The sequence below is a fragment of the Oncorhynchus kisutch genome, linkage group LG5 (assembly GCF_002021735.2).
Source record: "Oncorhynchus kisutch isolate 150728-3 linkage group LG5, Okis_V2, whole genome shotgun sequence".
Taxonomy (NCBI): Eukaryota; Metazoa; Chordata; class Actinopteri; order Salmoniformes; family Salmonidae; genus Oncorhynchus; species Oncorhynchus kisutch.
This window is the reverse complement of record NC_034178.2, coordinates 28,762,511-28,788,350: the sequence shown is the minus strand read 5'-3', so window position 1 is coordinate 28,788,350 and position 25,840 is coordinate 28,762,511. Positions and strand designations below refer to the sequence as shown.

General features: G+C 43.3%; 1 protein-coding gene across 1 annotated transcript in view; it reads right to left on the bottom strand.

Moving 5' to 3' along the window:
- The window catches only part of ppm1j (protein phosphatase, Mg2+/Mn2+ dependent, 1J), a 52,763-nt gene extending 27,355 nt beyond the window's left edge, over positions 1-25,408 (bottom strand). Inside the window, exon 1 of the mRNA XM_020482915.2 lies at positions 24,946-25,408. Within this exon, the coding sequence (XP_020338504.1) occupies positions 24,946-25,205 (260 nt within the window). The 5' untranslated portion in view covers positions 25,206-25,408. The remainder of the gene's footprint in view (positions 1-24,945) is intronic.
- Positions 25,409-25,840: the final 432 nt, after the last annotated feature.

Below are 25,840 nucleotides of genomic sequence, written 5' to 3'. Positions count from 1 at the left end.
CCTTCAAACCCAGTGCCTCTTTGCTTGGCATCATGGGAAAATCAAAAGAAATTAGCCAAGACCTCCATTTTGTTGTAGACCTCCAAGGTACCATGTTCATCTGTACAAACAATAGTACTCAAGTATAAACACCATGGGACCACACAGCCGTCATACTGCTCAGGGAGAAGATTTGTTCAGTCTCCTAGAGATGAATGTACTTTGGTGTGAAAATTGCAACTCAGTCCCAGAACAACAGCAAAAGACCTTGTGAAGATGCTGGAGGAAACCAGTGCAAAAGGATCCATATCCACAGTAAAACAAGTCCTATATCGACATAACCTGAAAGGCTGCTCCGCAAGGAAGAAGCCTCTGCTCCAAAACCGCCATAAAAAAGCCAGACTACGGTTTGCAACTGCACATGGGGACAAAGATCGTACTTTTTGGAGAAATGTCATCTGGTCTGATGAAACAAAAATAGAACTGTTTGGCCATAATGACCATCATTGTGTTTGAGTCAAAACACAAAGTCAAGGAATTGGAGTGGCCATCACAAGCCCTGACCTCAATACTATAGAACATTTGTGGGCAGAACTGAAAAAGCGTGTGCGAGCAAGGTGGCCTACAAACCTGACTCAGTTACACCAGCTCGGTCATGAGGAATGGGCCAAAATTCACCCAACTTATTGTGGGAAGCTTGTGGAAGACTACCTGAAACGTTTGACCCAAGTTAAACAATTTAAAGGCAATGCTACCAAATACTAATTGAGTGTATGTAAACTTCTGACCCACTGGGAATGTGATGAAAGATATAAAAGCTGAAATAAATTATTCTCTCTCCTATTATTCTGACATTTCACATTCTTTAAATAAAGTGGGGATCCTAACTGGACTAAGACAGGGAATTTTTACTTGGATGAAATGTCAGGAATTGTGAAAAACTGAGTTTAAATGTATTTGGCTAAGGTGTATGTAAACTTCTGACTTCAACTAACACAAGACACTGCGATAACCTCTAGCCTTCCCTCTGTCACACCTCACATAGTCCATTCTCTATCAGATACAGGAGGTACCATACTCTGGAATTCATATCTTCACAATGCAAAAAACCTCATCATCCCTCAATAATTTCAAGAGAAGGCGTGTCAGCCTGATGAACCAAACTACAAAATAATCCCCTCCATGCAGGCTAACTCTCACACACATGCACACGAACACATAATCAAACATGTTTTTTCTTGTATACTGACTATATCATGTACAAGTATAATTGATATGCTTTGCTTAGCTGATTGAACAAAAACATTTCTGTACTTAGATGTGGTGTGCTTTTCATATAAGCGCTTTTGCACACTTTTGTCTTTCACTTATTTTCTTGCGAATAAATAAAACCTATTTCTAGGAAGCGGTAGCCTAGTCGGCAGGTTGTTGCGGTGTCTTAAGAGTGACAAACAACAGCAACTGCCAGGGTAAGATAACAACACCCCCAAGACTGAAATCTCGTTTTTCCTTAATGAGCAACAGACCAACACATTTGGAATCTATGAGTGCGCTCTTTAAGATTATTTGGCCACAGAGGACAGTTTCCAGCTCTCTCCCTTCACCTCAGACCACTGCAGTTTTTACTTTACAGGACACTGAAATGGAATGAAGTCATGCATTGCATTAGAGCAAAGCCATTATCCTTGCGAACAGGGGCTGCCAAAAGGTGTCACCCCTGTTGTACCATTAAAGCTGAAAACCGATGACTCTCTGCCACTTCAGTGCGAGGATCCAACAGGGTCAAGCCACTCTGTTACATAACATTTTCAGATTCAATTACTGGTATCTTGGACAATTTGGAGTATTACCCTTAAAGTGTCCCCAGAAACACTTTTACAGAGAGGATTAATGATGTAGTAAGAGTAGTGTAGAGAGGAGAGCGAGAGTCTGTTTGATACAGCTGCGCCCTGACGCCAGTCATATATGATAGAGGAGAGAGAATGCGTCACCAGAGAGGATGGGTGATAAGTAAACAAACCAGTTGGTTAGATATTTATTAGTATCCCCATTAGCTGTTGCTCATGCAACACTCTTCCTGGGGTCCACACAAAACATAAAATGTGACATAATACAGAACATTAGTAGACAAGCACAGAACTAAATAGACAAGGACAAAACAACACAATCTGGTACATATTGTACAATGGCCACCTATCTCGGATCATTTGGATGAGTATTTGAGTGAGCAAAATCAAAACACTGACTCACCTTTTCACAATGTTCTCACACTAAACAAGGACAAATGAAAATGCTTCAGGGCTCAGACACACCAACACACTGGTAGGATTGTCAAACATTTGCATGCTGAGAGTACTTAGCCCCTCTGAACAGTGTCGGCAGTCAATCTATTTTGTGTTCACACAGCAAAGATCTTGAAGTCGTCAGCCACTCCGCATTGTTAAAATATTCCAAACCAGTAGGTGTGTGTAGCGTTGTTTGGCAATGCATGTTCATGTGTGTTGCTTTATGGTCTAGATAACCAATGTTCGCTAGCTAGCAGCACTAATGTTGCTATTGTTGTAGAAAGCCATTGTTGATACTAAATGGCCACAGCTATATAACTAGCTAGCAAGATGACAAAGAAAATGTAAAACACTCCATAATCGCATACAGCCCATAGATATTTTTTTTGCTGGCTAATGTTAGCTAAATGGTTAGCATGGTTTACTAGCTGTTGTGCTAGCTAGGTAAAGTAAAGACAGTGCATTGACTCTCGGCAGCCAGCTGCAGGCAGCTGCTTCATGGAAAGAAGAAACAGAGCCTGAGCAGAGTCCCCATTTCTGTTTTTCAGAGGAAACGTAAGTTAGGTTGAAAATATTGTATCCCTGAAAACTAGAAACATCTGTTTTCTGCCGACTCTGGAGAGTTTGTGCGCATTGTGTCTGTGCACTTAGCTAGCTACCATGAACCTATACATTGCATATACAGTGTGACTGGCTCATTTAGCAAGTTGCAAAGGGATGGATGGAGTCACAGGGAAAAGTGACCCTTTTTTTTCTACTTGTTGGTTGCCTTTCAGTTACCCACTTGTGCCCTCTGATTTGCTATAAGGAGAAATGTCTCTCTACCGATGGCATACCGATTCACAATGAAGAAACAGGAGAGAATGTCCCAATTCAGTCGCCAGTCAAACGGCACTGGCGAGTGGTCCCTATAGCACTCCACAGAGAACGAATAGCAGAAATATGCTTAATGAATGGCAGACAGAAAATTGGCAAAGTGTGTACTGTATGTCCCTTAATGAAGCTTTCATAAACCCTGAATAAAGCATATAGCCTACAGCTAGTTCAGAAATCATTACAAAGCTAACCTATATCTTGCTATGTGAAGGATGGCAAAAGGACTACGTCACGTTTGGCAAAATAAATTATATTTCAAATGGTTGAACCATTGCTGAGGAAAATGATCCCTGTTTGGTTTGATGCTCTGAGATGAGTGTTCTAATATAAAGCAGAAAAAGCTATGGCTGCCCAAATCTGGATTATAAAAAGCCATCCAGTTTGTAATCAGTTGAAAGCAGTAAACTGGCAGTGTAGTGGCCAGGGGTGCATTAATCCTGATGACGCGGACATGGAATAGAAGTCATCGTGAGCCTCAATGTTGACATGATCACGATGACTTCTAATTCATGTTCCAAAGTTTGAAGCCAGGCCAGGGTCATGTATTTCCATGTTTTACAACACATCTGCAACCGGTTTGCCAATATCATACTTTGGGTTAGAGAGGCATGTTTCTTTTACACTGCTGGATGCATAGTCTGTTTGTGCTAAAGTCAAGTCCTTTGTCTGAGTTGGCACTAAGGCTGTAGGCCTATTCCTTAGAACCATGCAGCTTTTTCAAAATGTTCACTAAATGTAACATCTCCCTAGGCAAATTCATGGGATTTCTTTTGCATGAGTCACATGCAATACATTTGCTCATAACTCATTTGTCAACCAAGGGATGTAATGTATGCCTACAAGAAAATAGTCTGAGTGAGTCCACCAAGTGCAAGCCAGTCATTCCCTGGCCTTGATAATGTAAGAAAACAAAACAATGAAGATTTGGTTCTATTCAATTTGTGACATTTTTATCTTAAGGTTTCAGTCATGTAACTGAAATACTTTTCCCATGTTAAACGAGCACATCTGTGTTTGAATCTTGTTAACTCATGTAGGGGACTTTCAAAAGAGGAAGTCTCGTTTCACTGAGTTCCTCATCAGTTGCCTATTTTTATTTTTTTATTTTTTATTTTTTTAAGAACAGAGAGATGAGAATGGGTCATTCCTTTTTCTAAGTAATGATGCCCCGTCCTTTACCATCTACATTTTGTGTTCCACTTATATCATTCATTCTCTCAACACAATTTAACCTACCTCACAAACCAAGAGTGATGATGATTACATTTTACTTAACCACGGCCTCATGTTTGACTTCATCTCATGTACAAAAATGTGATAAAAAGGAGAAAGTCAAATGTTTTACAAAGTGATCTTGGTGGTCAGAATAACCCTTCACGAGTTTGGATATTCATTTATAATGAGTTTTCTAAAAAGCCACTCATGAGCTTATCACCAAAAGTCAAGATGAACTCTTCCTGTCTGAGATGTCTGTGGTTTCCTGTCACAGCTTTTCAAGCATGGTGCTAACAGTGAGTCATTGTATTGCAGGACCTGCATGACATGGCCTCAACCTCAACTTCTCTGAAAAAATAATAGGAGTGGAAAAGGGTTATTCATGGCCAGATGGCAAATGGCCCAACAATACAAAAGGCTTTTAGGGTAAATTCACACACTACAAAGACCTAAGGTATGGAGCATGTAGGGCAGTGTTGCAAAAAGGGTGGCTCCTTGTAATACGCTACTTCATTCACATACCTTTGTACTACCTGAAAATTAAGACGCGGCGAATCATTCCTTCCACAGTGTGGGGGCAGTGTGTTCACTTGGTTCCTTGATCTGACCTGTAGTCTATATAGTCAAATAGTCTAGTATAGTCTATTCATCAAAGTAGTCTATTTTGCATTGATATCCAAATATAATCTCAGCGACTGTTCAAACAGTAAACCAAACAACAAGAATCCACCCAAAAAGGTATTTTATTTAGAAGTAATAACTAGTGATTCCAGGCTATTGTGAAATGGTGAACCTGCTGTAGCCAACTAGCTAGCCATGAGCTTTTTTCTCCCCCAAAACATGATGTTCTATTTTTAGCTGATATTGAAATGAATACAAAAGCAGCATATCAAACTGGGATAATATTTCAGGTTACACCGGCCAGTATAAGAATATTTGCCAGGGCATATAAAAAAAAAATGTATATAAATCTGATTACTTCACGTGGCGATGTGGGAAGCTTAAAAGGGCTGGCTAGCTAGCGAGCTTGCTATGTTTTTAGCCAGGCTAAGACCATGCAGCTAGCCAGGGCTGCCAGCTAGCTACTACTAGCAAGGGAAGGTGACCCTCCCTTGCTTTCATAAAATGAAATGACTAACAAAAAAAACGTATTTACCCCCTTGTGAATGGGAGTGGGACCGATGTGAGGATATGTTACCAAAAGGTGTCAGCTGCTCCCAAAAAATCCACGTGCACGCACATAGATAGGGGCCAGTCAGCCCTGACCCCCAGGGCGGCAGGTAGCCTGGTGGGTAGGAGCGTTGCGCCGGTAACTGAGTACTCAGCCCACCACCTCAGGACATCACATGTAGATGTGACCTACTCTTGAGGAGGTTGGCTAGTTGGTTCGATCTGATATTTTAGTTATATTAGTTTTGGTTTTGCCTGTGGTTGGTCAACCCCTGATTTTGAATACAAACAAGTACGTTCTGGAATAAATATAATGAAATTACATTTGTCTCTTATCCTGTAACCTGCCCATGGAAAAAGGTTGTATGGCCTAGTGCGCCTGTTTTGTTCATACTTTGTCGTAGATCTTTATGCCTAGAATAATGCGTTGTATTGCGTGTTAATGCCTTAACTTAAGCTTATGCCTTGTATGTAAATCCATTCATTTTACAATGATATTAAATATTTGCAATTTTCCTACTAGTCAAATATAAAGTGTAACTAAATGCTTGCTTGCACATTGCTAAATCACCTTTATGGAGTCATATTCAGTTTTGATATACTTTGTTCATAGTCTTATCATGGGTTGCATGTGAGGTGTATATAATACACATACAGTACCAATCAAAAGTTTGGACACCTTTTCTTTATTTTTACTATTTTCTACATTGTAGAATAAATAGTGAAGACTTCAAAACTATGACATAACACATGGAATCATGTAGTAACCAAAAAATGTGTTAAACAAATCAAAAATATATTTCATATTCGAGATTTTTCAAAGTAGCCACCCTTTGCTTTGATGACAGCTGAGCACAAGCTTGGTATTCTCTCAAGACGTAGTCACCTGGAATGCAATTTGTGTGCCTTGTTAAAAGTTCATTTGTGGAATTTCTTTCCTTCTTAATGTGTTTGAGCCAATCAGTTGTGTTGTGACAAGGTAGGGTGGTATACAGAAAATAGCACTATTTGGTAAAAGACCACGTCCATATTATGGCAAGAACAGCAAAGAGCAAAGAGAAACAACAGTCCATCATTACTATAAGACATGAAGGTCAGTCAATCCAGAAAATGTCAAGAACTTTGAAAGTGCAATTGCAAAAACCATCAAGCTCTATAATCAAACTGGCTCTCATGAGAACCACCACAGGAAAGGAAGACCCAGAGTTACCGCTGCTGCAGAGGATAAGTTCATTAGAGTTAACTGCACCTTAGATTGCAGCCCAAATAAATGCTTCACAGAGTTCAAGTAACGAACATCGACTGTTCAGAGGAGACTGCGTGAATCAGGCCTTTGTGGTCGAATTACTGCAAAGAAACCACTGCTAAAGGACACCAATAATAAGAAGAGACTTGCTTGGGCCAAGAAACACGAGTAATGGACATTAGACCGGTGGAAATCTGTCCTTTCGTTTTTTGGTTCCAACTGCTGTGTCTTTGTGAGACGCAGAGTAAGTGAACGGTTGATCTTCGCATGTGTGGTTCACACCGTGAAGCATGGAGGAGGAGGAGTGATGGTGTGGGGGTGCTTTGCTGGTGACCCTGTCAGTGATTTATTTAGAATTCAATGCACACTTAACCAGCATGGCTATCACAACATTCTGCAACGATACGCAATCCCATCTGGTTTGAGCTTAGTGGGACTATCATTTGTTTTTCCAACAGGACAATGACCCAAAACACACCACTAGGCTGTGTAAGGGCTATTTGACCAAGGAGAGTGATGGAGTGCTGCATCAGATGACCTTGGCCTCCACAATCACCTGACCTCAACCCAATTGAGATGTTTTTGGATGAGTTGGACCGCAGAGTAAAGGAAAAGCAGCCAACAAGTGCTCAGCATATGTGGGAACTCCTCCAAGACTGTTGGAAAATCATTCCTCATGAAGCTGCCTGAGAGTGTGTAAAGCTGTCATCAAGGCAAAGGGTGGCTACTTCAAAGAATCTAAAATATATTTCGATTTGTTTAACACTTTTACTTGGTTACTACATGATTCCATGCGTGTTATTGCATAGTTTCGATGTCTTCACTATTATTCTATAATGTAGAAAATAGTACAATTGAAAGACCCTTTGAATGAGTAGGTGTGTCCAAACTTTTGACTGGTTATTGTATATACTACATCACTAATATGTATAGTTTATGAAACGTGATCGTTGATCAGATCTGATATGGAACTTGGAGGCGGTAAGCTGTTCTCTTGAAATTGACATAAGGAGGGTGGCAAAAAAAGATTTAGTGCGGGGGAAAGACGCTAATAAAAGGTTCTAAAAGGGTCTTGTTTAGGCAGTGTTCAAGCATACCACTGACCATGACCTGACCTTTTCTGGCTATTGTACATTCTGCATCTAATATAATTTGACTAAAGGCTTTTAAAGTGGAATATAGTGGAAGGTAGTGTCTGGTTACAGTTAATTGATGCCATGCTCACTGAGATGGATTGCTGCTATAAGCATAATTCAAAAAGACTTGAGCTCCAGCATGCCAACTTTGAAAAAGGTTAGAGTCGTCCTTTGAATTCCACTACAGTAAGGCTTATTGTGTCTCTGTTCCCACCCAAAAGCTTTCACAGCATACTGTATGACATGACAGGTCTGTTGTTTGCAAATCGTTTATTAGGCAACCGCTCCGAGGAAGTGCTTGGGTGTGAATGCACTGTGTGATCTAGAACAGTACAGTCTGGGGTATGCACCCAATGTGAAAATATTCAGCATAACAGCTCCATATTGTTCCAGGAAAAGCATTGCTAGCTGTCTGGTTTGCCATAGAAACCCTAACTTAACAACTGAAACAACTGTATTGCAATGATGAACATCAGCACACTGCTGCTTCACATTTATCCCAGTCGCTCTTTATTTTTGTATATTTAACTTGTCTTTTTTGAGGTAAGCCCAATTGAGACCAGGGTCTCATTCTCAATGGTGCCCTGAGAACAAATAATTCACAAATTAATATGATAATTCAAAAAAAATAAACTACAAGATCATTTAATAATGTATTACAAATCAACCAAAACACTCAAACTTCAGTGAGTTCATTCCTCATCAGCATTCTAAACTGCCCTATTGGCACCAGGGATTCGAGATTTAATGAGATTTGTAAATTATTCAAAACAAGAGGGACAACAAGATTTGCTGCCTCATATTTGAATACTTTAGCAGAGAAGTGAGATATGTTGGAAGCTTGTAAACAAAAAGGGAGAAATGAAGTGATCTACGGGAATTTAGAGAGGTCCAGACGACCTTCTTATAAAGGATGCAGTGACGAGTATTATACCTGTCACCTGTGATAAAGCAAAGAGCGCTATGGTACATTGCAGCCAAGGGTTTTAGGGCGACACCATTCTGATAAATGGTGTCGCCCATAGTAAGGAGCTGGCAGGAAAGTTGCCTGTACAACTGCTTCCTGCTATTTGGGGAGAGGCTACTTTCAATATCAACTTTTTAACTAGCTCATCTGTTTTTTTTAAACGTCAACATTTTGTCAATCCAAAAGCCCATATATTTATAAGCGGGAACCTGCTCGCTGAGAGAACCATCCAATGCATAAATATGTAAAACATCTTACATATTTCTACAACAAATAGAAAACAACATAAAACATTTCCATTTTCCGACATAGCCTGGTCAGCAGTAGGGGCAATAGCATACATAAGTGTCATCTGCATACAGATGAACGTTACAGATTTTTGCAGATAGACCAATATTATTTATACTGAACAAAAATGCAACATGTAACAGTTTAAAAGATTTTACTGAGTCACAGTTCATGAGGAAATCAGTCGATTGAAAAATGAATTAGGCCCAAATCTATTGATTTCACATTACTGGGAATACAGATATGCATCTGTTGGTCACAGAATGGGCCTCAGAATCTCGTCACGGGATCATCGATAAAATGCAATTGTGTTTGTTGTCCGTAGCTTATACCTGTCCATACCATAACCCCACCACCACCATGGGGCACTATGTTCACAACGTTGACATCAGCAAACCACTCGTCCACACGATGCCATACATGGTCTGCTGTTGTGAGGCCGGTTGTACATACTGCCAAATTCTCTAAAATGACATTGAAGGCGGTTTATGGTAGAGAAATTAACATTCAATTCTCTGGCAACAGCTCCAGGTCATCTACAAGTCTCTGCTAGGTAAAGCCCCGCCTTATCTCAGCTCACTGGTCACCATAGCAGCACGCACTCCAGCAGGTATATTTCACTGGTCACCCGCAAAGCCAATTCCGCCTTTCCTTCCAGTTCTCTGCTGCCAATGACTGGAACAAACGGCAAAAAATAATCACTGAAGCTGGAGATTCATATCTCCCTCACTAGCATTAAGCACCAGCTGTCAGAGCAGCTCACATTCCACTGAGCCTGTACATAGCCCATCTGTAAACAGCCCATCAAGCTACCTCATCCCCATACTGTATTTATTTATCTTGCTCCTTTGCACCCAGTATCTCTACTTGCACACATTCATCTTCTGCACATCTACAATTCCAGTGTTTAATTGCTATATTGTAATTACTTCGCCACCATGGCCTATTTATTGCCTTACCTCCCTTACCTCATTTGCACTCACTGTTTATAGACTTTTCTTTTTTCTACTGTATTATTGACTGTGTTTTATTCCATGTGTAACTGTTGTTGTATGTGTCGAACTGCTGTACTTTGTTGGCCAGGTCGCATTTGTAAATGAGAACTTGTTCTCAACTAGCCTACCTGGTTAAATAAAGGTGAAATAAAAAATACAAATTAAGAATATAATTTGAAGTTAAAACCGTTATTAGCTGAGAGTTTGTCAGTGTTTCAAATAATTTTGCAAGGCAAGATAGTTCAGAAATTTGGCAGTAGTTATCTAGGTCCGAAGTATCCCTGCCTTTGTGAATGGGGAGGACTTGCACCACCTTCCAGATCTTAGGGATAGCCCCAGATCTTAGGGATAGCACCAGAAGCAATTTTTAAATAAAACATGTGGGTCAATAAGTTCTACAATGAGCATCCTTCTCTGTTTAGAGGTTAATAAGCTTAAATAGATGCCCAGAGGGTATTACATTGACATTGCAACACTCGCTCTTATCCAGAGCAACTTACAATAAGTGCATTCAAATAAGGGGGCATGAACAATTTAATAACACGAGTCAAAGCCAAAAAACACAGTACTGCTGTAGAGTAAAATAACAAAGATTAAAAGTTCAACGCAATAATAGAAATATTCCAGTGCAAAATCTATTGTAAGTTTTGCCTCAATTACAGTGATGCATTATGTGGTGTGTGAGGCATGGTTAAGTGCCCCATCATAGGTGATCTAGGTAAAATGCATTTCTAGGAACTGGAGTGCTAGGAGCTGGAGGAGATGAGGGGAAGGACTCTCGAGTCTAAAGGAGCTGGATGCCAGAGTGCTTTTAGTCTGAAGAGACAGTTCTTTAGCCTGCAAAGTGGGCCAGAATATTTTTTTTTTACAAACCCAGGAGCTTGTTGTGTTGCGAATTCCATTCGGTGAGCCAGATATGGTAGCCTAGAGTACCAACCACACACGTAGTGGAGCAGGGAACTGTCCATTATTAGTGTGGTGCTGAAACATTCCTAATTTGTCCACGTGAAGAGCTTATTTTCCCTTCCCCACGTGTGACTACGTTGCCAAGTGTACTTTCCCTGGCTAGTCTAAAGCACACAAAAATAGATAACGTAACAGGATAAATAAAAGGTTGTGATGGTGGAATACACCATCGTGGAAACAGGTGCTACATGAGTGAAATCCCTGGTTTGGAAGGATTTTGGAGTCATTGTGGACAAGAAGGAATGATAGAATGATACACAGCCCACAAAAAGTGCAAGCAGGTATTTGCTTAAGATAACTCAGGTAATTATGTTAATTCAAGCTTTTGTTAATTTAAACCAGTGGTTCCCAAACTTTTTATAGTCCCGTACCCCTTCAAACATTCAACCTCCAGCTGCGTACCCCCTGTAGCACCAGGGTCAGCGCACTCTCACATGTTGTTGTTTGCCATCATTGAAAGCCTGCCACACACACACACACACACACACACACACAATACATTTATTAAACATAAGAAGGAGGTTGAGTCACAACTTGGCTCGTGGGAAGTGACAAAGAGCTCTTATAAGACCAGGGCACAAATAATAATATAATCAATAATTTTGCTCTTTATTTAGCCATCTTACATATAAAACCTTATTTGGGTATAAAAAAATTCTGAATAACTCACCACAGGTTAATGAGAAGGGTGTGGTTGAAAGGATGCACATAACTTGAGAGAATCTTAGTCTTAAATTATTTTCCACACACAGTCTGTGCCTGTATTTAGTCTTCATGCTAGTGAGGGCCGAGAATCCACTCGCACATAGGTACGTGGTTGCAAAGGGCATCAGTATCTTAACCGCGCGATTTGCCAAGACCGGATACTCAGAAATCTGGCAGTGGCTTCTGATTTAAATTCAATTTTCACAGAACAGCTTGTTGCAATTTCGATGAGGCTCTCCTGTTCAGATATTGGTAAGTGTGTGCCAGCCACAGTCAGAGGCTGACACTAAGATAGCATTGAGTGAGCTGTATTCTGCCATAAGCAAACAATGAAACGCTCACTCAGGGGCGGCTCTCCGAGTAGCCAGGGACTTTAATGCAGGGAAACTTAAATCAGTCTTACCAAATTTTCATCAGCATGTTAAATGTGCAACCAGAGGGGGAAAAAAACTCTGGACAACCTATACTCCACACACAGAGATTCATACAAAGCTCTCCCTCACACTCCATTTGGCAAATCTGACCGTAATTCTATCCTCCTGATTCCTGCTTACAAGCAACAATTAAAGGAGGAAGCACCTGTGACTAGATCAATAAAAAAGTGGTCAGATGAAGCAGATGCTAAGTTACAGGACTGTTTTGCTAGCACAGACTGGAATATGTTCCGGGATTCCTCCAATGCCATTGAGGAGTACACCACAGCTGTCATTGGCTTCATCAATAAGTGCATCGATGACGTCATCCCCACAGTGACCGTACATACATACCCCAACCAGAAGCCATGGATTACAGGCAGCATCCGCACTGAGCTAAAGGCTAGAGCTGCCGCTTTCAAGGAGTGGGACTCTAACCCGGAAGCTTATAAGAAATCCCACTATGCCCTCCAATGAACCATCAAACAGGCAAAGCATCAATACAGGACTAAGATCGAGTCGTACTACACCGGCTCTGACGCTCATCGGATGTGGCAGGGCCTGCAAACCATTACAGGCTAAAAAGGGAAGCACAGCCGAGAGCTGCCCAGTGACACGAGCCTACCTGACGAGCTAAACTATTTCTATGCTTGCGTCGAGGCAAATAACAATGAAACATGCATGAGAGCACCAGCTGCAGCCAATGTGAGTAAGACCTTTAAACAGGTCAACCTTCACAAGGCCACAGGGCCAGACAGATTACCAGGACGTGTACTGCGAGCATGCGCTGACCAACTAGCAAGTGTCTTCACTGACATTTTCAACCTCTCCCTGTCCGAGTCTGTAATAGCAACATGTTTTAAGCAGACCACCATAGTGCCTGTGCCCAAGAACACTAAGGTAACCTGCCTAAAGGTTACCTTAGGTTACCCGTAGCACTCACGTCTGTAGCCATGAAGTGCTTTGAAAGGCTGGTCATGGCTCACATCAACACCATCATCCCAGAAACCCTAGACCCACCCTAATTTGCATACCGCCCCAACAGATCCACAGATTATGCAGTCTCTATTGTAGACCACACTGCCCTTTCCCACCTGGACAAAAGGAACACCTATGTGAGAATGCTATTCATTGACTACAGCTCAGCATTCAACACCATAGTGCTGTCAAAGCTCATCAATAAGCTAAGGACCCTGGGACTAAACTCCTCCCTCTGCAACTGGATCCTGGACTTCCTGACGGGCCACCCTCAGGTGGTAAAGGTAGGCACCAACACATCTGCATTGCTGATCCTCAACACAGGGCCCCTCGGGTGCGTGCTCAGCCCCCTCCTGTACTCCCTGTTCACTCATGACTGCACGGCCAGAAATGACTCCAACACCATCATTCAATTTGCAGGTGACACAACAGTGGTAGGCCTGATCACCGACAACAACGAGACAGCCTATAGGGAGGAGGTTAGAGACCTGGCCGTGTGGTGCCAGGACAACAACCTCTCCCTCAATGTGATCAAGACGAAGGAGATGATTGTGGACTATAGGAAAAAGAGGACAGAGCACGCCTCCATTCTCCTCGACGAGGCTGCAGTGGAGCAGGTTGAGAGCTTCAAGTTCCTTGGTGTCCACATCACCAACGAACTAACATTGTCCAAGCACACCATTACAGTCGTGAAGCGGGAACGACAAAAACCTATTCCCACTCAGGAGACTGAAAATATTTTGCAATGGTTGTTTGTGTCGTCCATTTCGGGACAGTACCTGCGTAATTGCGCACCCAGCTCGTTCTTTTGCTTCGCTATGTCACATTTGACATTGTCCGTAAGCTTGCGGTCATTTGCACACAAAAAAATCATACAATGATGGAAAGACGTGTGTGTTGTCCTTGTTAATGCCGACAGAGAAGAGCACCAACTTCTTAACCTCAATATTGTCCTGTACATTGAATATAGTTGCGGAGAGTCCCTGTAATCCTTGATTCATAACATCGAGGTGAGAAAAAGCATCACCCAGATAGGCCAGTCGTGTGAGAAACTCATCATCATGCAAGAGGTCAGACAAGTGAAAATGAAGGTCAGTAAAGACATCTTTAAGGTCATTTTGTCAATTTTTTAAAACGTGTCAATACTTTGCACCTTGATGACTAGCGCATTTCTGTATGTTATAGAAGCGTTACATGGTCGCTGCCCATATCATTGAATAATGCAGAAAATACACGAGAGTTCAATGGCCTTGCTTTAACAAAGTTAATTAACCATTTTCACTGTCCAAAACGTCTTTCACGCTTTCAGGCATTCCCTTGGCAGCAAGATTCTCTTGGTGGATGCTGCAGTGTATCCAAGTGGCGTTGGGAGCAACTGCTTTCACGCATGTCTCCCTGTCATGGCTTTTGCGCCATCAGTACAGATACCAACACATCTTGACCAGCAAAGTCCACTTCATGTCACAAAGCTGTCCAGTACTTTAAAAATATCCTCCCCTGTTGTCCTGGTTTCCAGTGGTTTGCTGAAGCGGATGTCTTCCTTAATTGACCCCCCATAAACGTAACAGACATATACCAGGAGCTGTGCCAGGCCCGCCACGTCTGTTGACTCATCCAGCTGTAACGCATAGAGATCAGTAGCTTGTATGCAAAACAGTAATTGTTTCAAAACATCTCCTGCCATGTCACTGATGCATTGTGAAACATTGTCCCAGCCATATCTACGGCAGCAGGAAGAATTAAGTCCTCCACAATAGTATGAGGCTTGCCTGTCCTAGCCACTCGGTGGCTCACCATGCTTCTAGACCCTTCCTATTAAATGGTATCTGTTGCTTTTATACATGTCTTACTACTCAAAAGTTGTCTACATTTTTGCTCAAACACCCATGGCTTATTTTTCAAATTGGCATGTTTTGTTTCTAAATGTCTGCACAAGAGTGAAGGTTTCACCCACGAGAGAGTAACGGTTAATGTGATTTGATGTTAATTATTTGACTAGGCTACCTGTATTTGACATTGTGTTGTTATATTGCTGAACACTAGATAGTTAAAGAGGAAAAAAACACCCAAATGTATAGCGCAGTTGGAAAAAATATAAATGGACAGTTTGAAAATTTGGGGGGGAAAATGTAATTTGGCATATATCCAAAGGCATTGCGCAAAGCCCAGTTTGGGAATACCTGATTTAGACCATACCCAGGCCATATAAAGTTCAAACCTGTGCTGCTGGTAAATGCTTGAGTAGCCTTTAGCCTACTAAATAAATGTAGGCTATTTTTAAAGCCTGTAGACTATTCGATTATGGGAATTGTTCATTTAACCCATTTAATCCCATGGGTCACACAGTGAAAGAAAACCGTTTTGTACTTTACAGGCTCTTGAGAAGTTACATTTGTACTTATAATCAAATGATTTCTCAAAATGGTCACAAGACCACAAGCATAATTCTCCAAGGTGTACTTTTCAGACTAATTTGGCACCAGAACTCTGTATGCAACAGCTTTAGCAACAAATACATTGTTGACATTTTGAAATATTTTCTTTGTAAATATAATGTGTAAATGTCTAGTTTACATACTGTATGTGTCTTAATTTTCAATACATTGAATCCATGATGCTTGTGGTATATGAAAATAAGTTAGCAGTCACATTTGTGACCAATGGGACAATACAGTGGCTCTAATTTCTTATATATACAAATGTATGTGGACAACCCTTCAAATGAGTGGATTTGGCTATTTCAGCCAAACCCGTTTTTGACAAATGCATAAAATCGAGCACACATCCATGCAATCTCCATGGACAAACACTGGCAGTAGAATGGCCTTACTGAAGAGCTCAGTGACGTTCAACATGGCACCGTCATAGGATGCCACCTTTCCAACAAGTCAGTTCATGAAATTCATACCCTGCTAGAGCTGCCCCGATCAACTGTAAATGCTGCGAAGTGGTAAGCCACACAAGGTTCACAGAACGCCGAATGCTGTAGTGAGTAAAAATAATCTGTCCTCGGTTGCAACACTCACTACAGAGTTACAAACGGCCTCTGGAAGCAATGTCTGCGCTGTTCATTGGGAGCTTCATGAAATAGGTTTCCATGGCCGAGCAGCCGCACACAAGCCTAAGATCACCATGCGCAATGCCAAGAGTCAACTGGAGTGGTGTAAAGCTCGCAACCATTGGACTCTGGAGCAGTGGAAAGCCTTTTTCTTGAGTGACGAATTGCGCTTCACCATCTGGCAGTCTGACGGACGAATCTGGGTTTGGCGGATGCCAGGAGAACGCTACCTAAACTGTAAAGTTCAGTGGAGGAGGAATAATGGTCTGGGGCTGTTTTTCAGGGTTCGGGCTAGGCCCAAAGCTAAGGGAAATCTTAAGGCTACAACATACAATACAATGACATTCTAGATGATTCTGTGCTTCCAACTTTGTGGTAACAGTTTTGGAAGGCCCTTTCCTGTTTCAGCATAACAATACACCCATGCACAAAGCGAGGTCCATACAGAAATGGTTTGTCGAGATCTGTGTGGAAGAACTTGACTGGCCTGCACAGAGCCCCGACCTCAACCCCATCGAACACCTATGGATGAATTGGTACACCGACTGCGAGCCAGGCCTAATCGCCCAACCTCACTAATTCTCTTGTGGCTGAATGGAAGCAAGTCCCTGCAGCAATCATCCAACATCTAGTGGAATGCCTTCCTAGAAGAGTGGAGGCTGTTACAGCATCAAAGACGGGACCAACTCCATATTAATTCACATGATTTTGGAATGAGATGTTCGACGAGCAGGTGTCCACATACTTTTGGTCATGTAGTTTATTTAATCATAGCAGATTTATTATTTTTTCAGTAGATTGAAGTGGCGTTGGGTTATGGATATAGTCAGGCCCTGATCTGTTTCACTTGTCTGTATGATTGTCTCCACCCCCCTCCAGGTGTCGCCCATCTTCCTCATTATCCCCTGTGTATTTATACCTGTGTTCTTTGTCTGTTGCCAGTTCATCTTGTTTGTCAAGTCAACCAGCGTTTTTATTCTCCGCTCCTGCTTTTCCCTGTCTCTCTTTTTCTCGCCCTCCAGGTTTTGACCCTTGCCTGTCCTTACTCTGAGCCTGCCTACCTGACCACTATGCCTGCCCCCGACCCTGAGCCTGCCTGCCGACCTTTACCTTTTAATCCCCACCTCTGGATTATTGACCTCGGCCTACCCTGAGCCTGCCTGCCATCCGGTTTAGTTGCCCCACCTCTGGTTTAATGACCCCTGCCTGCCTTGACCTGTCTATTGCCTACCTAGATTATTAAACCATTGTTAATTTGACGTTGTCTGCATCTGGGTCTTACCTTCATACCCAATAGTACGACCTGGCCATGACTGACCCAGCAGACCCGGGCCAGCTGTGCAACGCCATCTCCTCCCAAGGAGCCTCCATTGGTAGGCACAAGGAATTGCTTCATGGTCTTATGGATAGGGTCCAAACGTTCGCTGAGCGCCATGACCGGGCGTTGTACATGCTGCTGGAGCAATTCCGCGGGTTGTCTGGGGGGCAGCCACGGTGGTAACCCAACCGCCCCCCAGTAACTCAGCGGGTTAGCAGCGCCTTCCCAATGGCAACTCCACCATCCCGGGAGTCCTGTTTACTTCCCCTGGAAAGCTTTAATGGAGAGCCAAGCACCGGTCTGGCATTTTTAGCTCAGTGTGCCCTCATTTTCGCACTTTGGCCCTCCTCCTTCCCCTCGGATCGCTCCCAGATAGCCTACCTCATCACGTTGATGTCTGGGAGGGCTCTCACCTGGGCTACCACCGTATGGGAACAACAGCCGGTCATGTGCGTGAGTCTGGAGGGGTTTGTGTGAGAGGTGAGGAAGGTTTTTGATGCCCCGTTCTCCGGGAGAGTAGCTGCCCGGAGTCTAGTCCAGCTCCGGCAGGACGCCCGCAGGGTGGCTGACTACGTGGTTGATTTCCGCACGTCAGCAGCGGAGAGTGCTTGGAACCAGGAGGCACTGTTCGACATGTTCCTGCACAGCGTCTCGGAGGAGGTTAAGGACGAGCTTGCTGCTCGGGAGTTACCCAAGGATCTTGACTCCCTCATCACTTTGACCATCCGGATTGATGGGCGATTGCGGGAACGATGGATGGGGAGGACATTTGATTTCACTCACATCTAGGGATTCCACTTCGCCTCCGAGTTATCCCGGAAGTCCCCGACAGTCCCGTTGCTGAGAGCACCCAAGGTTTCCCAACCTTCCTCGAGAGTCACCGAAGATGGCCAAGGCACTGTTTCCCGAGCCTATGCAACTAGGCAGAGCTGGGCTGTCACCAATGAAATGGCAACACTGGATCAACACAAGGAGCGGTCTCTATTGCGGAACTTTTGGTCATTTTGTGTCCTCTTGCCAGGTGAAAGACCAGGCTCACAGGTAGGATTGAGTACTCTGGTGGGCCATATGGAGAACTTTTCTTCTTCCCTTACTCACACCCATTTTCATGTCATTCTGCTCTGGGGAAACCAGTCCAAATCTCTCCGTGTCCTCATTGACTCTGGGGCCGGAGAGCTTTTTGGATGCCACACTGGCTTCCAAGCTGAACATCCTCACTCAGACCCTATCCATCCCCATGGATGTTAGAGCACTGTACAGGTGCTCTATAGGTCGGGTCACCCATAACACCACTCCTATCAACCACTCCTATCAGGGAATCACAGCGAGACCATTCAATTCCTGCTCATCAAGTCACCCCAGATTCCCGTAGTTTTGGGATTCTCCTGGCTCCAGCAACAGAATCCCCTCGTCAACTAGTCTACGGGTGCTATCATGGGCTGGAGTCCGTTCTGCCACGCCCATTGTCTGAAGTTCGCGCAACCTGCCCCATGACGTCTTCCCGGGGGCTCGGAAGTTGCTCCGAACCTCTCCGCCATTCCCGCGGAGTACCAGGACTTCCGGCAGGTGTTCAACAAGTCCCGGGCCTCTTTTTATAGATGACCTGGAGCCAATGGGTCTGGCGACGAATATGTAGCAAGGGCCAGCCGACTAGAGCATACAGGTCACAGTGGTGGGTGGTATAATGTGACTTGGTAACAAAACGGATGGCACTGTGATAGCAAACTGGATGCAGTCTGAGTAGAGTGTTGGATGCTATTTTGTAGATGACATCGCAGAAGTCGAGGATCGGTAGGATAGTCAGTTTTACTAGGGTAAGTTTGGCGGCGTGAGTGAAGGAGGCTTTGTTGCGACATAGAAAGCCGATTTTATTTTTAATTGGAAGGAGTCTGGAAGGAGAGTTTACAGTCTAGCCAGACACCTAGGTATTTATAGTTGTCGACATATTCTAGGTCGGAACTGTTTAGGGTGGTGATGCTAGTCGGGCGGGCGGGTGCGGGCAGCGAAAAGTTGTAAAGCATGCATTTGGTTTTACTAGCGTTTAAGAGCAGTTGGAGGCCACGGAAGGAGTGTTGTATGGCATTGAAGCTTGTTTGGAGGTTAGTCAGCACAGTGTCCAAGGAAGGGCAGAAGAATACAGAATGGTGTCGTCTGCGTAGAGGTGGCTCAGGGAATTGCCCGCAGCAAGAGCGACATCATTGATATATATAGAGAAAAGAGTCGGCCCGAGAATTGAACCCTGTGGTACCCCCATAGAGACTGCCAGAGATCCGGACAACATGCCCTCCAATTTGACACACTGAACTCTGTCTGCAAAGTAGTTGGTGAACCAGGCAAGGCAGTCATTAGAAAAACCAAGGCTATTGAGTCTGCCGATAAGAATATGGTGATTGATAGTCGAAAGCCTTGGCCAGGTATATAAAGATGGCTGCACAGTACTGTCTTTTTTCGATGGCGGTTTTGATATCGTTTAGTACCTTGAGCGTGGCTGAGGTGCACCCGTGACCGGCTCGGGAGCCGGATTGCACAGCGGAGAAGGTATGGTGGGATTCGAAATGGATAGTGATCTGTCTATCTTGGCTTTCAAATAATTTAGATAGGCAGAATGGATATAAGTCTGTAACAGTTTGGGTCTAGGGTGTCACCCCCTTTTGAAGAGGGGGATGACCGCGGCAGCTTGCCAATCTTTAGGGATCTCGGACGATACGAAAGAGGTTGAACAGTCTGGTAATAGGGGTTGCAACAATGGCGGCGGATAGTTTTAGAAAGAGAGGGTCCAGATTGTCTAGCCCAGCTGATTTGTACGGGTCCAGGTTTTGCAGCTCTTTCAGAATATCTGCTGTCTGGTGAAGGAGAAGCTGGGGAGGCTTGGGCGAGTAGCTGCGGGGGAGGTGGAGCTGTTGGCCTGGGTTGGAGTAGCCAGGAGGAAGGCATGGCCAGCCGTTGAGAAATGCTTATTGAAATGTTCGATTATCATGGATTTATCAGTGTTACCTAGCCTCAGTGCAGTGGGCAGCTGGGAGATGCTGCTCTTGTTCTCCATGGACTTTACAGTGTCCCAAAACTTTTTGGAGTTAGAGCTACAGGATGCGGATTTCTGCTTGAAAAAGCTAGCCTTTGCTTTCCTGACTGACTGCGTGTATTGGTTCCTGACTTCCCTGAACAGTTGCATATCGTGGGGACTATTCGATACTATTGCAGTCCGTCACAGGATGTTTTTGTGCTGGTCAAGGGCAGTCGGGTCTGGAGTGAACCAAGGGCTATATCTGTTCTTAGTTCTGCATTTTTTTGAACGGGGCATGCTTATCTAAGATGGTGAGGAAATTACTTTTAAAGAATGACCAGGCATCCTCAACTGACGGGATGAGGTCAATATCCTTCTAGGATACACGGGCCAGGTCGATTAGAAAGGCCTGCTCGCAGAAGTGTTTTACGGAGCGTTTGACAGTGATGAGGTGTGGTTGTTTGACCGTGGACCCATAGCGGATACAGGCAATGAGAAGGTGATCGCTGAGATCCTGATTGAAAACAGCGGAGGTGTATTTGGATGGCAAGTTGGTCAGGATAATGTCTGTGAGGGTGCCCATGTTTAGGGATTTAGGGTTGTACCTGGTGGGTTCCTTGATGATTTGTGTGAGATTGAGGGCATCTAGCTTAGATTGTAGGACTGTCGGGGTGTTAAGCATATCCCAGTTTGGGTCACCTAACAGAACGAACTCTGAAGCTAGATGGGGGGCGATCAATTCACAAATGGTGTCCAGGGAACAGCTGGGAGCGGGGGGGGGGGGGGGGCGATATCAGGCGGCAACAGTGAGACTTATTTCTGGAGAGGTTAAATAAAAAAAAATTGAAGTTCAAACTGTTTGGGTATAGAACTGGAAAATATGACAGAACTTTGCAGGCTAGCTCCTCCCCCTTTGGCAGTTCTATATTGACAGAAAATGTTGTAGTTTGGTATGGAAATCTCAGAATTGTTAGTGGCCTTCCTAAGCCAGGATTCAGACACGGCTCCCTTAAAGAGATGGGTGGGGCTAAAGCGTAAGAGGGTGTGAACGATGGTGAATGGGTGTAGACAATGAATAGCTCTCCAGGAGGTGTACCAAAACATTCAAAGGCCTTTTTCTCAAAAGTGAGGCAACAAGTGTAACAACTTTCAAAGCAGAATTGCTTTCCCATTGTTCCTCAACTGTAGTGTATGATATACCATTTTCTAGCCCTGAGTCTCTACTTTTATCCAATGTAAAAAAACATTTGCTACATAAGACCGATTTGAGCCGGGTAGTCACACCTGACAGCCGTTCAACGTCGTAACTGACTTCAACTGTACCGGGCAGATAACAGACAGCGTGCGTGTATGGCGTTGTGTGGGTTAGCAGTTTGCGGATGTCAACATTGTGAACAGAGTGCTTCATGGTGGCAGTGGGGTTATGGCATGAGCAGGCTCAAGCTATGGACAAACACAATTGCATTTTATCTATGGAAATTGGAAGTTCTCCAGCACTTCATGTTTCAGCATGATAATGCATGGCCCCATGTTGCAAGTATCTGTACACAATTCCTGGATGCTGAAAATCTCCCACTTCTTCCATGACTTGCATACTCACCCATTGAGCATGTTTGGGATGTTCTGGATCGATGTGTACGCTAGCGTGTTCCAGTTCCCGCCAATATCCAGCAACTTTGCACACACATTGAAGAGGAGTGGGTTAACATTCCACAGGTCACAATCAACAACCTGATCAACTCTGTGAAGGAGATGTGTCACTCTGCATGAGGCAAATGGTGGTCACACCAGATACTGACTGGTTTTCTGATCCATGCCTCTACCTTTTTTAAGTCATCTGTGACCAACAAATGCATATCTGTATTCCCAGTCATGTGAAATCCATAGATTAGGGCCTCATTTATGAGCTCGGAATTGATGTGTCTGGCATGGGATGGGTGCAACTCCAAAAAACTGACCCGTGCAGGTCAGGACTCCCTCTCCAACTGGGGAGTTCAGAGTCGATGTGTGATCATTGTTTCCACTCGGTCCATTACAGCAGTGATTTGTACTGCACTTTAGAAACAGTGGAAAGGAGATGGATGTAGTAATTCTCCATTGAAGAAGAGAACTACATTCTTCTCCATTGCAAAATAGAATATAGGCAATACTGAAAGTACAGTAGCCTATATGTACACTTTTAATGTCCGTAATTTAGAGCAAATTACAGTTTGGTGAAATAAAGACATTCTGTATGTATGACGCTGTTTACAATAATCAGACTCCATGATGCATGTTTTCGTAAACGCTGTGTATAATAACCCTTTAATAATTGTGTGACGCATTTTCCTACATTCGCCTTCGTTCTATGCTGCTGCTGCTTGGGAGTGAGAATCCTTTCTTTCATCCTGCCTGCAATTGTAAAATCCCTGCTTCTTCTTCGCTTCATTGCAACCCCCCTGTATTTCTGTCTGTCTCACCCCTTGGATGACTCAGCTCTTTCTCAGATTTATTTCTCAGGGTCTTTGAGGAGACGGCCGGGGGTGGGTTTCATACAATGGTATAACCCACCTAGGTCTGGAAATATAGGAATCCACCAGTCAGCCTCCACTGACTCCCCCTCTTGAGAGATGGCAGGTCTGGAATGATGCTGAGAGGGTTTTTTTTTCCCCTCTCCCCTGAATCAACCAGGCAGCACATTCTACCCAATAGAGTGAATGAAATTACCTTGGGAGGTGATAGGAACTGCATGCTTTGTATTAGATGGTTTATTGCTTTATTGTAGCTGGAAACACAGGTAGGCTTGTACTGTTGTAGAAACATACAGGACTAACTCAATATCACATGATGTCTTCCTGAGAATATAAACTACGTATAAACTACAAACATTTGTATAGGGTAGAATGGATAGGCTACATAGAAATAGGTTTTTACTGGACACTTCATATGCTGTAGTCAGTAGCTACAGTTATGAAGAGTAGGCTACACTGACGGGCATTTTCAAACACTTCCACACAGGTGCTCTTTGTCAACTGTTCTTTGCACTTTGCATGTTCAGAGACAACCTTACCTTTCAACTGTACCGGGGTAAAGTTAGCATGATGTTTGATATTCGTTTGTTTGACATTCATGTCAAGTAATGTTGATAATTCTCCCTCCCTCCCTTTTGTTACTTTCAAGCATGCCTTTACGCCTAAAACACGTAGGCTACATTATATTACATTTTTTGTGTGTCAACTATGGGACTTATTGAATCTTTATGAAAGAAACAAAATGTATTTTGACAAAATTAAGCAGTAGGCCTAGTACACAGTCTACCCCCTATCCTATAAGATACTAATTTCCACCGGAATAGCTTACAGGCACATGGTCCTATTAATATGTGTCCAGAGAAAAGGATGATAACAGCGATGTGGACAGATTATGATAGTCTACTACTGGAGACAATCGCTTACTCTACCTATGTAGCATTTCAATGTTTTTGTTTGTTCTACATGTGAGATCCTATAAAATACTAGATACAATAAACTGCAACATATGTAGCGGATTATTGTTGCAATGTCAGTCTATGCAGTGAGTGGACATTGAGGGATTCTCACGGTTTTAAAGTAACCACACAATAGGTTACTACAGCGTCATCAGCTACAGCAGCAGCAGCCTGGCCTCATTGACTAGACGTAATATAGTAAATGTTAATCCGAGACACTCAGTATAATATGCTACTTGATACGGTTAAATAAAACAGGTTACTTAAGGCAAAAACGAAAATAGGGTGGTAGGCTTTTAACTCGAATTTCTAGCAACCTAAAGGTTGCGTGTTTGAATCTCATCAGACAGTTCAGCATTTTAGCAACTACTTATTACTTTTTAGCTAATTTGCAACTACTTAGCATGTTAGCTAACCATTCCGCTAACCTTAAAACCCTTTAACCTATCGCCTAACCTTTACTCATAATTCCTAGCCTAGCCAATGTTAGCCACCTAGCTAATGTTAGCCACAACCAATTGCAATATGTAGCATATCATACGAATTGTAATATGTAACATATCATAGAAATTATTGACAGACCTCGAGAAATTAATACATACCATACAAAACGTAACATATTTTACTAATTGTAGTGTCCTGGATTTACATTTACTATGTTATGTCTACCCCTGAGTCCAGGTTGCACCTGTGCTCTCGGGTGAATTTGCAATAGCAGCACGGAGGCCATATTCGCCATAAAAAGCTACCCCAAAACGAAACAGTTTATTGTCAACAGTGCAAATGATCCTTGGCCTACAACATTCAATCTGACAGTTGCATTTTAATGTTTGGGATTTTTTGTAAATCCCTATAAATGACACGTCGAGAAACCACTCACTCTGCGTATCCCGTCCGCCAGGGAAGCCTGCTGTCCCTCTTCAACGTCAGCACCGGTCGAGAAGCATGTTCTGTCGAGTATTGAAGAAGCTCTGGTGTAAGATCCAGAAACTCAGGTCGACCGTAGGGGAACCGTGGAGGCAGACCGTCCTGGTGACAGTTCTGGTGGTGAACGTTCCCGGATCCGTGGTGCTGGTTGTGACCGTGGGGCATCATTCCACCCACCAGCGTGGACATCGCATTTTTTACTTTGCTTATCATTGCGGAAGAAATAATAAACCGATACAGAAATGAATGAAAAGCCTAATACTAGTACCGTAGTGGGAAAAAAAATACAACGATGAACAGCATTTCAGGAAGCAATCGGTCCCAGCCCCATGTGACGTTTGACAGACACTGTTTTCCTCATTGAAAATATAGCCTACCCCTTCCCCACTCAGTGCGTATACTAATCTCAGAAGGCAGGGGTTTAGTGAACGCTGTTGTGGGGGGGGATACGCACTGCAAATTGCGCGCCAGTCTGGATTGGACATAAAATATCCATTCCCTGTCACAATGAAGACAATATCACTCTTGAGCAGTGCTGTTGATCATTTATCAGTGTCGTGTATTCATGTCTGCAAATGGAAGCCATGCTTCCGAAAACAATTTACAACAAATAATAAAATAATAATGTATTTTTCGTCTCTCATAAATGTAATTCATGGTTAAAGCATACGAGCGAACGAAACAGCGCCCCTCTGTCTGTGTATGTGTAGCGTATCTATATGATACTGTCTGGTCAGAAAGAGTGACATTGTTTCTGGCATTAGCGTTGAATACAATGAGCATTTGGCCTCCCTTGATAAAAAAATCTACGAAATAATAGCCAATGAGCGTTGAGCTAAACTGAGTCA